The 15,321-nt window shown below is 41.3% G+C and overlaps 1 protein-coding gene across 1 annotated transcript in view; it reads right to left on the bottom strand.

Moving 5' to 3' along the window:
- Nucleotides 1–362: 362 nt before the first annotated feature.
- Nucleotides 363–15,321, bottom strand: part of PPP1R1C (protein phosphatase 1 regulatory inhibitor subunit 1C) — a 59,501-nt gene continuing 44,542 nt past the window's right edge. The window contains exon 5 of the mRNA XM_075093656.1: nt 363–2,187. Coding sequence (XP_074949757.1) covers nt 2,099–2,187 — 89 coding nt within the window. The 3' untranslated portion in view covers nt 363–2,098. The remainder of the gene's footprint in view (nt 2,188–15,321) is intronic.

Here is a 15,321-nt window from a genome sequence, read left to right as displayed (position 1 = left end):
CGGACCTTGATGTTTGATCCAGATCACAGCTGTAAAACAGAATTGTCCTCTTGTTGCTGCAGTAACAATCCTGGAAATACTCAGATACAGTTCAAAGTAAATCTACTTTTTTTTTTTTCCTATTGTTCATAAAGTGTAATCATCCTTCAAGTCCAACACTCGTCCTGAAACCAGATGTTCAGTGACGATTTCTCCAAGCTCTTATCAGGTGTTTTGTGTTTCATTTGAAATATTGAGATTCCAAGTGTTCAATACCTTGTCTTGGTATTATTACAATTCACACACATTTTTTCACTTGACCATAAGTCCCAGAGAGTCCTCGTCTGAGGCTTATGGGTACTAATAACCAGCAAAAAGCCATTAGTATCAAAAGCGCTTTATTAGCTAGCAACACAGATAGATGGTGTGAGGTTAAACACTGATGACTGGTTTACAACTGGGAGTACTGTGACAATGAATAACTATGTGAAGAGCCCGGTGCTGTGCAAAAGCAAAAGCTGTGGCAAAGCTGGGACCAGAGCCCAGCTCTTACTACCATTCCAGTCTTAACTTTGGTCCATTCAAATTTTTTCTGAAGGGTCATTTCCTTCTTTTTGTTGTTGGTGGCATAAAAAGCCCTTAGTCCCCTAAGTGCCGTAACTGCTTCTGCACAACTGAAGAGTCCTTCTTTTAGTCCGTCTTGCACACCCAAGCTGAGCTGGAGTCACGGATCCTGTTTGCAGTGTTTCTACAGAAAATGGAACAAAGAGGATAGGTACAGAGATACAGGTGGAGGGCAAAAAGATGGCTCCCAAATATAAAGAAATACTTGTTGACAGAGCCTGTTCTCAGCAGGTCTTCATGGAAGAGCTTGGACTGAGAGTGAAACCACCATGCAAGGCAGAGACAAAAGGCTCTGTGTTTTCATACACTTCATCTCCTTTTCTTTTTTTTTTTTTTTGCTAGCTCAGTCCTTTAAAAGAAACGTAAAGCAGTGGAAAGCTAAACTGAGGGCAAAACTTTGTATCAAAGGCAAACAGTTAATACAAAACAACAGTGAATTGGTTTAAAAATTGGCCATTGATAAAAAAGGAAATGATCTGTCAAGTGTGATTTTAAAGAAACATGGTTTTCCTTCCCCACTTTATTTCACTTTATGCCACAGAGTTTACATAATCTTAACAAATGGAAATGTTGGTATGAACCATGCCAAATTTGAACCAAAAACCCTAGGGCTCAGACACATGCTAAATAATTGTATCCTGATATACTGCCATTTACTGGCTGCAACTGTGACAAACGCAGAATAATCTGGCCCTTTTTCTGGCCCTGTACTTGCTGCAGGCGACGAAGGTGAATATTCAGCTGGTGCATGGGATCCTGCTCACAGGTCTCACACCCACCTGTGTTTCCTCTGATTCCCAAATTGAAACTTTTTCTAATGCCTCCAGACAACAATGATCTTGTGTAAAGAGAAATCATTTTGGCTGATGCAACTAGGCAGTCTCAGACCAAAAGCAGGACAAGTACTTTAAGCATGGTATAGCCAGGGAACGCAGGGAAGAATGTCTTTGCATCCTTCTTCACTAGACTAAGAGTCATCTCTGCTTATTTGGCTTCTATCTACATTACTGCAAGTAACTCTAACACCACTGGTAAAGCTGCCCTCAACTGACAGGACCATTTTCTGTGAACTGTACATTAGACAAACCCACTGTACAATATACAATCTTGTCTAAATGAACGCATTATTTATTTTGTGGCTTTTAAATCAGCTTTATTTACAACAGGTCTTAGAGTACAGCTTACACGCAGTAGTTAAGCTCTGGCAGTACTGATGTCAGGTCACTAACACATTTGCAAATTACATTTCTAAGTCATAGAAAATGAAAGAAAAAATACTTTAAAATAACTGTTTTATTTTTGGGTATAAGGATCACAGAAGAAACTTGCAGGTCACTGTAAAACCCAGCCGAGGGCACTCCCCAGGGAGCCCCGGCGCTGCCGGCACGCCGAGCGCTGCGGTGTGGGGACACAAGCAGTGGCAAATGGTCTGACACACACACGCTGTGCAGTTCAGTTACGCTCTGTGACGGGGCTCGAGGCAGCTCGGTGCTCTTTAATGGCCCCACTCCTCTTCCCTTTCACTAACGCCCTCTTCTTCCTCTGGAAATGCAGAATCACTCTGACTCTTCAGATGCTTAATCCCTGAAAATATAGAAGTCACGGTTAAAGTTGTGTTAGCTTGTGTCAGACATTTCCTTCCTTCCCTGAAGGAAGAAACAAACAAAAAGCCAAGCCTGTGGAATGGGTTATTTAATGCCCATACTGATTCCCTTTTTCACAAACCTCTTAGTTCAAGCAATACTACAGTGTATTGCCAACAGAAATATTGTCTTCCTTGAATATAGGCTCTTAGGAAATTTATCAAGTTTTGTTGGAAAAACTGCTGAAAGAAACCTTGTAGAACAGAACAAGGTTGCTTCTCTTTTTTCCTTGGTGATCTTTCATCAGGTTAATATTGCTCATCTCAAATAAGTTAAAACTTTTCAAGGCTCAGCTAGTAGATGTGAGAATTATTCTACCAGAATTTCAACTTGAGCCTCTTTCTGAACTTCTGCTGAAGGTTATTGCTCACATGGACCCAGTGCCCCATGGTCACAGTTTCCCATGTGCACCAGAGCTATTCTCCAGAGTGTCCCCATAGCCTGTACACGACCTACGGAGCAAGGAGAGCATCTCACCTGACAGAGAGGGAACTGCTGGAGTTGAAGTTGAATAATTTCTCACATGAAGAGTGTATTCTGTTGACCTTTAAATACCACATGGGGTTGGATGAAAAGGTTAAATACCTATCACAGGATATTTGGAAGTTTAAGTTTGAAGAAAGTTGTGAAGTCCTTGCTGCTGGCTGGTTTCAGCCAGCAAGTGAAATAGGATCTATGAAAATTAATCAAATTGCAAAGTTATTTTCCTTGTCCCATGTTCAGTACAAGCAAATAGGATTCAATGAATGGGCCTAATCCCATCTTCTCATCCCCACCTTGGTGTGATAGAAGAATTCAAGCTAAAAAAGGGGGCAAAATCAAGCTAAAAAGATGACTGATAAGAGAGACCAGAGAACAAAGGCTGTTTTTTTAAAAAAATCTTAACAGCAAATGCACAAGATTAGTTTCTGGGTACCCTAGTTTTTAACAAAAGCAGTCGTCGTGGGAACATAACTGTTAGTGAAAAACATGTGATTTCAACAAAACATAAACCTGAATTAAGTTTTCTGGTGTCATTACTGTCATAACATGAAAATAGTTTTGGTTTTATTACAGATCATACACAGCTCTACTCACCGTTTTAAATTGTCAGAAAAAAAAACTTCCCCTATGCATCAGTTCCTCTGTTGATGAGTAATTGCATCCCAGTTGCTTTACAGCTGGCTAATCAAACACCCCACTATCATAGCACTTGCAGAGGCACAATTTTCAAAAAGGGGTGCACCCTCAAGGCATACAGGGCAAGATCCAGATTACCTCAAATTGTGAGGAAGAGGAATTGCTGGTGTATGTCTAAGAGTTGTGGCCCCAACGTCACTTAACCTGGAGGTTGCTACGTTTCACTGTTTATGTCCATATCACTCCAAAATATGGGATACGTTTTTTTCCAAGTACACTGCATGAAACAAGTTTCAGCATAAGTTATTCTGGTTCAACCAAGTTACAAACAGCTGAAAAGAGGATCTTACAATGGGTCTTACAACAGGAGTGCAGCCTGCTCCACTTCCAACAGAGCCCATCACCTCTCTGTGCTGGGCTCTGGGCTCCTCTCTTTTTTGTTTTTCTCCATGCAGTCCTTGGTTCCCTGGGAAACTGTTTTTCAGATGTAAAACAAGCAAATAAATTTATGCTCCCAAGCCACAGTACTTTGTGCCCTGCAATATTCAAACCATTTCCAATTAAGTAACTGATACATGAAGAAACTCTTAGGGTGCTCAGCTACCACCAAGCTGTCCTCTTTAACAACATTCTTTAGTAACACAAACACTTTAAATATGATTTCACCTAACTATAGGTTAATGGGCATTAATTTGAAAATAATATTGTGTTTGTAGGGCAAATTTGTCTCCTGTTGCTTATCTCTGGATTTACAGCACCATTTTTTCACATTCATAGTACCTGTCTAACAGCTACTATTCAGTACTCCAAAAAGGACTTTCTAAGAGCCAGAATGTATCATGTTTCAAGAAGTCTTTCAAAGGTGAAAAAGGGAAAGTTATGGACAGAAAATAAGATATGTTATATACAGTTAGTATAGTGAAGCTTCATGGATGGTATTTTTGGTAGGAGTAAATACTTTTGGTTTTGTGGTTTAATTGCAATATTCCATATGAAAATTGTGGGAAATGGAGAGGAATTACATCAGTGAGCATTACCCGTTGATTTTCATATAGCAGGCAACTATCAATCTTATTTAATAATCTTTTCACAACCTTCATTCTACAGCCTGCCTTCACCCTTGCCAGTCATTTAATGCCACAGTGTCATTTAAAAGTAAAGACTCACAGGGTTTTCTGGACTGACCAATAAGTGCACAAGATTTGATGTCATTATTCATAAGCCTCAAGATGTTCTGACAACATCAGATTATCAGAGTTAACTGACCCTATATGTGGCATTATGAAATAAGACACTCAGCTGCACAACGAAGTAAGTTAGCATAAGTCAACATATAGGTAATGAAATTCCTATAGGTAACATATGAACATTTGTGTCAGAAAAGGCTGGTGGCTTTCCTGAAAAGATATATTTAATGCACAAGATGTCAGGGTTTTACAGTGCAAAAATAGTCTGGGGTAATAAAAATACTTAGTTAAATGATAGCAATCATACTCTTAGTTTAAAAGGATATCTAGCCTCATAACAATGCAGTAAACCGCAGTGGCTGCAGGGTGGTCAGAAGGCGCTGGAGCTGGGCATGCCCAGGAGAACACTGGCACGTTCATCCACAGCTCCTGCTCAGCTAAAAGAGTTCAAGAGAAGAGGCCAATACGGTGGCTCCCAAGCGTCACTCCAGCAGGGTTATTCAGGCTGTGTGCCCTGCCCTTTGTCAATGCGAAGTGATAAGCAGGTAGCGAGGTGGAGCTCTATCCACAGAGATACTTTTTCTAAGCAAGATAGATCTATTCATACCCAGTATCTTTGTTTAGCAATATCTAAACAGTTTGCTGAAAGGTTATAATCTGGCTAGAGATGGAGTGAAAAAATATTACTCAGATCACCCCAACCATTTTTACAACTGCTACTATGGTAACGTTAATTTACTAGAAAGGCTATTTCCTTCTCATCTTTTCAATCTTCATACACCAGTACACAGTTCATGCCCTCAGCTTTCTCAAACAGTAATCAAGAGGCACCAGAACGCTGTTTTTTAGGGTTTGTTGCTATTAATCAATTAGGCACTGTAGAAAAGATGAGTAACAAATATAAACCTAAGATTTTACTCATAGAAGAAAAACCAAATCAAAGCCAGGATATTTGGGGGGATATTAAGGGGGATGTTTTTGACGATGCTGTTTGTACATACAGCAGATCCAAGTTCAAAACATCAAGTTACTGGTTCCACATAAACTACACAAGCTTCATAATGATAGTTGCAGATAGGGAGGACTGCAAATGCTGATCCACAGAGCCACCCTGTCTAACAATGTCCCTTATTCCAGGCAGTGGGTAAAGCTGAATTTGTGGGCACCCTCACCCTTCTGAAGCACTGCGCCTGCACCGTCCTGATGCTGTTTCATTCTCTCTCACTGCTCTGCCCCCCCGCCCAGGTTGACCTGCCCTGCCCTGCTGTCCCCTTGCGTGTGGAGGTGGCTCATGGGGTCTGAGCCATCCTGCTGACCCCGCCAGTCCCCAGTCCCCGCTGGCCCTTCTGCCTGGGGATGGGGCTCTGCGCCCAACCCAACTGCTGCTCCACAACATTATGCCCTGGCTGGGGCTTTGCTCTTTGCCCAGGAGGTCTGACAGCAAAACCCTCCTTCCAGCCTGAAGGCTGCCCCTTCTGACCACTCCCTGACAGCAATTTCACACCCACAGGTTGTTCTTCTGCCTTAAAACAAAGCCTGTCTGAACAGTGCCACTTGGTTTTCTTCTTCCTTTTTTTTTCTCCCCCTCCTTTTTATGCTTCTAAAGTCAGCAAGACAAGAATTGTTTTTTTCAAAGGGCTTATATTTCACTACAGGTAATTCAGTTCAATTAATGCTGATGAAGAAACCCTTAATGCTAAGCCATATTCATCAGGCATGCACTAATACACTTTGAGCAGGTAATTCTTTTTAGATGAAGTCACTGCCTCAAAGCATATTTCTAGATTACTTTTAAATTATGAGTCCAAATGGGACAACTTTCTGGCATTTTTGCAGTCACATAATAACATCTATGCTGTTTATTCAACAGCTGTCTTTTTGCTTCTCTCCATCTGACCAAAGCACCAGATTAGAAGGCTAAGCAGTGTCACAAGATATGAAATAACCAAGTGTTCCTGAATGAAATATCTTGTGGGAAAAAAAAAATATTTGAGTAATTAAGACAGCTCCCCATCTCAAGTAATTAAGGCAGTTCCCCATCCTATTTAACACTTCTTTCTTCATGCAGCTTCACTGCCCAAGGAACAGGGTTGACATTTACCAAACTCAGAATTGAAGTCTGGCTGGCAATTTAAATTCCCTGAAGTTTGAAGGGTTATTGAGTTTTATGATTTGGACTTGATCTTCTCTCTGTCAAAAACACATTTCCAGATTTTCAGAAAGCAGCAAAAGGTGAAGCTGGGCCACAGACAAAGCAGTCTGATTTTCAGAGTTTCAGAACTTAAATCACTTTGAAATTATCAAGCAAACAAACCTGACCAAAGAGCATAACAGCCAAATAAAAATGTCTACTTTAAGCCAATCCTAAATGAAATATGTTCTGGTTCCCTTAGCAAAAATGAGAATATCAAAACAAAAATCATGTGTTCATGCCACTAAACAGGAAAAAACTTTTCTTTCTTATGAAAGATTTTTATCTTTTATTTATTTTTTTTTAATTTAGCAGTCAAGTATGTTTTGACTTCTCTGAAATTCCTTCCACATCTTTTTTATTTCCCAAACAAAACCGAATTTTTAAACTTTTTTTAAAAAAAAAAAAAAACAGGAAAAAACCAAAACTAATGTAATGAAAAACAGCATCCACCACAGGTCTTTGGCTAAGTTGGATCCAGTGGGAGTCAGCTGTAAAGATGACAGAGCCCAGAAGAGCTGGCAGGTCTTCAGCAGCAGCCTCCTCCAAGCACAGGAGTGGCCCATACTGGTACAGAAGAAAAAGTAGCTGTATCAGAAGACCAGCCTGGCAAGATAGGGACCCCATGACTGAGCTCCAGTACCAAAAAGATGATGTGTAGAGCGAATGAAAGTGGAGACAAGGTGAAAATGAGATATAGAAAAAACATACAGGCCTACAATACAGGGATGGTGTTAGGAAGGCTCAAGCTCAGCTTGAGTTGAAACTAGCAAAGGGTGTCAGGGGCTATAGGAAGAGTTTCTTCTCCTACCTTCACAGTAAAAGAAAAAAAAGGAAAATGTGGGCCTGCAGCTGAGTAAGGTGAGTGATCTAAACATAGACAAAGCTGAGGTGCTCAATACCTTCTTTGCCTTGGTCTGGACTGAAAAGGTCTACCAGACAAGGCCCAAGGAGGCGATAAAAGGTTGAGTCAGGGAACCCTTGAGAAATTTTGACCTACAGAAGTCCACGGGGCTGGTGGGCTGCATGCAAGAGTGCAGAGGGACCAGCTGGTATCAGTGCAAGGCCATTCTCTGTCATCTTTGAAGGGTTGTGGAAACCAGGAGAGGTCCTCAATTACTCACCATCCATTCTGCTGTGCCTGCAATACTATATTTGACCCCTCCTGTACAAGAAGATAGTGACAGATTTGTTCAAATACAGTGGAGGTGACCAAGGCTGTCAGGGGACATGACCTCTGAAGAGGGGCTGAGGGACCTGGACTTGCTCATCCAGCACAAGGAGCAACTTTCATGCACCTAACCACAGCCTGCCTGTACTTACAGGGAAGTTACCCAGAAGATGGAGCCAAGCTCTTTAAGGAGATATCTGGTCATGAATTGGAAAAGAGGATATTCTGACTGGATATATGGAAGAAATTATTTCACTGAGTATATTTAAGCACTGGTGTGGTTTCTCAGAAAGTTTGTGAAGTCTCTCTCCTAGGAGTCTTTCAGTACCGGACTAGACAAAGCCTTGAGCAAGCTGGTTACGTTTGGTGCTGATTCTGCTTTGCGCATCAGGCTGGACTATATGCTTTCCCGAGGTTCCTTGCAACCTAAATGACTGTATGATTTTATGAAATCAAAACTCAGCAAATCCATCTTATAGTTTATAAAAGTATATTAACATTAAGTGTGTGACTGAAGGTTAAATTTTGACCCAGGTGAGAGCTTCAGTTGCCTCCCTTCTCTGGGACAGAGATGACACATCTAACTGCACCAGTCAGACTGATCTCAGGAACAAGGTTTCTTTTCACTCCTTAAAACCATGGGGCCAGACTAAATCACCATTTAAGTACTGATTTTGGGAAACATATGAACTCATACTTAGGTTATGTGGCCCACTGTGATCTATACATACCTATAAGTGAGACATATACGTTTGTATTTGTTCCCAAATACAAGGGATGAAAACAATGGGGTTAAGGGTTTGCATTGGACCAAGTGCTACTGTATTTCCAAAATCAAGGAACATGGAGCATGTTTTGCATGTGACAGATAGATCTACAGTCAAAATCTCACATATCAGTCATGGCCCAGAAATGTCGAAGAAAAGTATTTCATTTCCTGAGAGGGAAGCCTAGGAGTAGGCTGTCCTGCAGAGCAAGTCCTAGCACACCTACTGCCTGCTGCTGAAATGGCGCATCTTTCTGCTGGGGCTTCAGGGGTGAATCATCTGTCTCAGTTGCTCTCTCCTGATGCATGGTGCCTGAGGACTGCTGACTGTCATTGTAGATAAAAGACTATGCTCACTGCCTGCAGATGTAACAGATTTAAAAACCATGTACTCTGGTAATATAAACAAAGCCTATACGCTCTTGTTACAACAGGAATTGCTTTCTTGCTCAACTAGGCATCTGCACAATGGAAGTAACACAGACTCTCAACATTTCACAAGATGTTTTGCCAGATGTTTCCAGAAGCATCAGATGCTCCATGTGAGGAAACTTGCTCCCTTCTGCTGGTCAGTGCTAGCAAGAGAGCAGCGAGGCTCTCCCTGCGACAGGCACTGCGGTACAGGTCACCTGGGCACCCTGCCCAGCCCAAGGCACAGTCCCCTGCACCAAGGAGCTCTCTGCTGCAAAAGGCATGAAAGGCTTCCTGCTGTTACGACCTCCAGCAGAAGCCAAGGACTGTCAGACCCCTCAGGAGCAGCTGCCCACGAGAAACCTCCTTCCACAGGAGCTGAGCAATTACTAAATGCTTTTTCTCTCTGCAACTTTCATCACTTCAATAGAATATAGCTTAACGAGCCTCCATTCTCAGCATTTTCTGCTTCATAAAAGTTTAGAAAAAGCAGGTTTAGTCATCTTCAAACATTCATTGTCAGGTGCCCACCAACTACACTTCCATATTTATTGAAATGTAAGAGTACTTGTCTTCCCTCTGCCCCATTTGGTGATTTTATCAGATACACAGCTGTCACTCTTGGTCATGGAAAACCTCAGAGCTTAGCCCATGCACACACACCGGAAACACACATCCCAGGTACTTTGACCTTCTTCATTAAAAATTCAGTTGCTTAGCCAGAAAAAAAATAATTCCTACTGTATCTTTTTCTGTTTGTTTGTTTTAAACAGCAAGAGCAGGACAGTAAAGCAGTAAGGAAAATGCTATCGATTCCCAAATGTCTATTTTGAGCTTTGTCTTGTTTCCTCTTTGCATACATGACCTACTAGCTCCTTCCTCATCTGTACAATCAGTTCCTGAAACCTTTAATCCATTTTTACTTAATTGGTTGGTTTAGCTAATCTCTTCTTGCATACAAGTCAGAGTTCAGTGCATAAGCTTTTGTTAGTAATCCCTTAAGAATAATTAACCCCCGTCCTTAACCCTACTTGTCTCCCCAGCTGCTGCCCAAGGCTTCCTTCTACCCTCCAGCTCACCAAGAATGATGCTCACTGTCTCCACCTTACCTTTTTTATTTTCTTTTTTTCCCCCTCTCGCTACATCCTCTGCTTCCTTTAACCAAGTTGCCCTTGGTCTTGGTCTGAAAGTTTTTTGGCAAAAATGCCTGGTGATCTCTAGCTTCATCTTTTCCACCTTGTTGATGTCTTTGCCTCTGATCGGTCTTTGCCCTGCTTTCCACTGTTTGTAATGCTTTTTCCTTTGCCACCCTCCAAAGGTCATTTTCCCCTCACTCCGTCCTCTTAGGATGCGTGACAGATGCTGCAAGTTTTCTTCTGCAGTACTCCCTATCTTCAACAGTGTACTTCTCAAATATAGAAGTAATAAGCACCGTTATAAAGGCTCTGATGGAAAGAGTTTGTTCCTTCTGTCCAAATTAAAACTCTAGTGTGCCTCTTTGGCAGAACCTTGCAGAAGTCTAAGCCATCAATTCAAAGGAGACAAAATCAAGCTCTTGAGCTCCACTCCTTTCCAAAATGATTTTGTTAATTTACTGTGGACAACACCATCATTTTTTTTCTCTGACATTCAGACTTACACATTTCTGATCTCCACTCTTCTCTAGATCACCAAACCCAATTTCCACCCAAGTTCTGCACGTTTTTCTTGCTTAATGTGTCCAACATGGTCTTTAGCATTTATCCAGTACAAACTGTCATGGAAACTCTCCTTATCCTGGGGTCTTCACTACTACCACATCTCCGTCTCTAGGCTTTATAAACGTACCTTTGCTCCTGCATTCAGCATTCTGCAGTTACAGCCACCTGAATCATTTCCTTGATCGCTTCCTATGCCACCACTGAGCAACTCACTTTCCCTCTTCAGTTCCCTCTATGGATTCCCTCCAAGATCTTTCAGACCAATGGTGGCTATTTGTGCTTTCAAGGAAAATTAAGTTTCTTTGCATATTATGAGCACCACACACTGTCATCTCAAATCAGGAATTGATACAGCTCTGGGGCTCCATTTGTTAGGCTTTCGAATGAGCATTTTCATCCTTTCTCCCATATCATACTGAATGCTGGAGAGATACAACTATCAGACTCCATGGCCACTTCCAAACCCTCCTCAAAATTCTCAGTTATGGAATTTGAGAAATAACCTGACAACATTTCGTTTGCCTGCATGTTGAGACAAAGACCGTCACACTCCTCCCTAACACTCTGTAGCTGTTCCTGGGTTTGATTGCTGTACTACAGCTGTGAGTTCCCTTGTGCAACAACTGACTGCTGTTAAATGCAGGTTTAATGCAGCATAGTCCTCATCGCTAGTGTGAGTTCCTGGGTGCTAATTTAACATCAATACAATATGACAGGAACTGCAGCATGCAGTGATCAGTGGGGGATTACTGAGTATGATCCAAGAGTAAGACCATGACTGGTATTTGTATGCAAACAGAAAATTTGTTTTGGATACCTTTTCTTGTGTTTCTTCATACCCACCTACAAGAATGGCTTTGGTCTGCCAACCTGGCAGCAATTATTTCATTTGCTGATGTTCATAAATCATGCAGCTCACCTCTGGCAGGAGGCTAGCCCTGCTTCCAAGCAGACCCAGCAGCCCAGCCTTGCAGCCCTGGTGTGTCCCAAGGCAGTTCCACTCTCTTGGGTGGTCCCTGAGCCACCAGTGGCCCAAAGAACATAAAAAAATAATCTGTGAAGTGACAGGAATAAAACACACAGACCCACACCTTGACAATTCCCATGTGTGTGAGTGAGCAAACGGAACAAATGTGAGGGAGGGAAGACAAAATATAAGTAAATGGACATGGAAAATTTTGCTTTATAGATGTAGGCAACTGTGAACAGTCTGCCTGATGCAGTGTTTGGAAGTTTCCTGAAAGTTAGGTTGTTCTTTTTTGAGAAAGACTGAAAGATGCTGCTCTGTGGAACAGTCTCAAAGGACTCTAAATTCTACTTGTGCCTGTCAGCTTTTGTTAACCAATGTTTCATGACAAAGTAATGCTAATCACTTGAAGCTTTATAAACGACATGCAAAGGTCTGCTCTTACTCCTGTGGTCAGTGAGTCTGAACACAATCAGGTCATTTGTTATTACACAGGGCTTGCTCCTGCTCCTCCAGAGTTAATGAGACTTTACCTTTTTGCTTTCAAAGAAATAAGGGTCAGCTTTTGTAATTGATCTTAATTTTCATTTATAAAGAAGAAATAACTTCAAACAGCCACTGTTGATTTACAATGAATGTATGTGAAATACTATAAATTAATGTTGTGTGTGGCTTTAAAGTTTGAGGTATGAGATAAACAAAGTGACACAGAAAATTGGCACACTATGTATTCTCAAACTCCTGTTTAGATTAGCCAAGGAAAAGCGAAATCAGACTGTCACTCTGTCCTTTATACTGATGGAGTCTTCAAAGGTCAACACACATGGTGGGCCTTCAACGTTTAAAATAAAAAGAATCTGAAGAACCAGTGTAGCAGTTTAAACTGTGTTGACATTTTAGCAATCTATACATCAGCAAAAGAACATGTGTGCTACTTTATTTTATACCTAAGCTCAGGCTTAGGAGGAGAAAACTATTTTCATGTGTCTGTTATGATTATGAGACCAAGATATTATTCAGTCATGCAATTTCATCTACTCTTTTTTTGTTGTTCTCTAATGTGCATGTCTTTCACAAGTGCTGATGACTCAATCAAAACAAATGATCTGAAGCACTGGTAAATATGATGGGTATATGAAGGTCACATATCTGAACTGGAGCAGATCATATTCAGCAGGTCACCATGGCCTCATAAATGTTTGTGAATGATCATTCAGATACCAGGTAACGAGGATTGACTAATTTTGTATATGTCTGTAAATGTCTACCTCTTCTCTTTGCTCCAGCCATGCAATACTCAGTCCTCATGGTGAGCCTATGACAAATTTTAGGGCTCATGCTACTTTTTCCACAGTCAAAAGACTCAGTGTTAAACTGTCACAATGAAGACTGTATGAGAGCAGCAAAATTCATGTTGCAAATGTCTGGCTGCGTTCCATTTTGTTCTTTCACACAGCACTTTCCACTCCATTTTGCCTCTCAGAAGTCACTTGAAGCAGCACTGGCTCCATAAGACTAACGTGAAGGAGCTGTTTCAGCACAGAAAGGCTTTTGTTGGTCCTCCACGGGCTGGCCAGAACATGCACTGGAGACAGACATAAGCTTCACTGTGGCTGAAGGGACTGCATCTCCCACTTACAGTAGCCAAAAGAGTAAACAGTGAGTTTTTTGTCACCCCAGACAACTTCTGCTAGTATGTAAACATCTCATTTTGCTGGTCCCTTCCTTCCCTCGCTAGCCCTCAGACTGCAGAAGTCAGCCAGTCTCCAGAGTTCAAATGAACAGCAGAAGCCCCTGAGTCAGTTACGTGGGTGTTTTGGCCTGTAACAATCTCAGCCCAACACTAGTTCACCCTTTGGATCATTTCTCAGCTGAGCCTGTGGAGGATGGCTCTTGGTCAAATACCTCAAAAACAACTTGAGGCAAAAAACATGCAGAGATGAAGAAATGACTTCCACATTGGTAATGAAGCTGGACAGGACTGCAAGGCTCACCTGCCAGCTCAGGTGTGCTGGTCTGGCTGGGAAGCTGGAGGCTGCAACCAGGATTAAAGCTCTTCAGCTGACATGTTTTCATACCAATTTTTCATAGTTCAGAGATAGACTTAGAGCTGTTGATAAATGTGTCTGAATTCAACCAGTGCAGGCAGATTTCAAAGGTGCTGTGCTGTGACAGCTCCTGGGAAGCTTGCTAGATGGTCAGAATCAATCCTCAGCAAGCAGCTCTCCGGATGCCAAGTTTTTACTGGGCAATATGTTTATTGGCTGGAATTGCTAAACCCTCACTTTTGATGCTGGTACCATTTGCAGCCAGGCAGCTGTCTGTCTAACAGTATATCAAAATCACAGAACAGGCAGAATTGTGCCTTTATGTTAAAGGATTACAGTAATTCCATCAAGCATAGGACCACATTTTCAAACCTGAATCAGCTGCTCCACAGTAACAGAAACCAACAGCAATGCTACTGTCACAAAATGTGTTAGAACTGGCCTTAGAAGTTTATGACTAACATTTCCTATGCATGGCTTCTTTAAATTAAAATATCTTACATTTTTGCAGGCAACTTCAATCTTATAATTCATGCACGTGCTGCTCCAGGCTACTTTATCGTTCCAGTCCGAGACACTCTTTAGGTTGACTACCTTAAAATAACCCATGAGGGAAAAAGCAGGAAATAGGCTTTACAGCTAGAAAATCACATCAGTCAGGACTTGGGAAAGCTGATGCTCAGGACAACATAAAACTACGCTCAATATTTTGACTGCAGCATCTAAGTCTGTTTAGAGGTAGGGACAAGGCAAATATTAGTTGGATAGTCTGCTATGTACAAAAAGCCCCAATGTTGTCATTCTACCTGCCGTAAGTAAAGGAAGGGAAAAGTTAAGGACAATTAGATAAATCTTAACTTTCATAAGAAGTCTGAACTTCTGCATTCTAAATTATATGCTATCATTTGACATAAATTATGGATCAAGTGTAGAATTAGGATGAAGGGTGTGCTTTATGCCAGAGATTCAATTGTATAAAAACAGTAGTCCTTTCCTAGCTGTAAGAACAATGAACATTTACAAAAGTGATCCTCCTCTTGTCTCTATAAACAAATGCTTTGTTCACAGGTACTATTTCTTTTGCTGTAGACAAAAAAATTATGCTCCCAATATGTTAATATATTAAATAGTGATTTATATGTGAGAAAGGAAATTGAGTCTCATACCAGTTTAATTTCCTCTAATCTGTTCCTGCCAATAGTGGCCACCAAGAACATTTTATCTGTTTTTTTTTTTAGTTTTCCTTCACCAGTTCTTAATGGGAAATCTCTGACCTGCTCCCCTGGCCACTTCTCTTACTACAGCACAGTTATTCAAGCCTTTATAACTTCTAATGACAACTATAAATGCATTCTTCTCCAAAACTGCACAAAACAGTCTTCAAAGCAAATGCATAAGCATTTCTCAGGGATTTTACTTCAGCAATTATTTCCTGGGAAAATACTGTATTAGAGAACCTGAACTGAAGGGTCTGAGCTGTTTGGTTGTTAGGTGGGCTGAGACTTGCACCCACTT

This window comes from Phalacrocorax aristotelis, chromosome 5 (assembly GCF_949628215.1).
Source record: "Phalacrocorax aristotelis chromosome 5, bGulAri2.1, whole genome shotgun sequence".
NCBI classification, from domain to species: Eukaryota; Metazoa; Chordata; class Aves; order Suliformes; family Phalacrocoracidae; genus Phalacrocorax; species Phalacrocorax aristotelis.
Note: the sequence above shows the minus strand (reverse complement) of the source record. Positions and strands in the feature narration are given on the sequence as shown.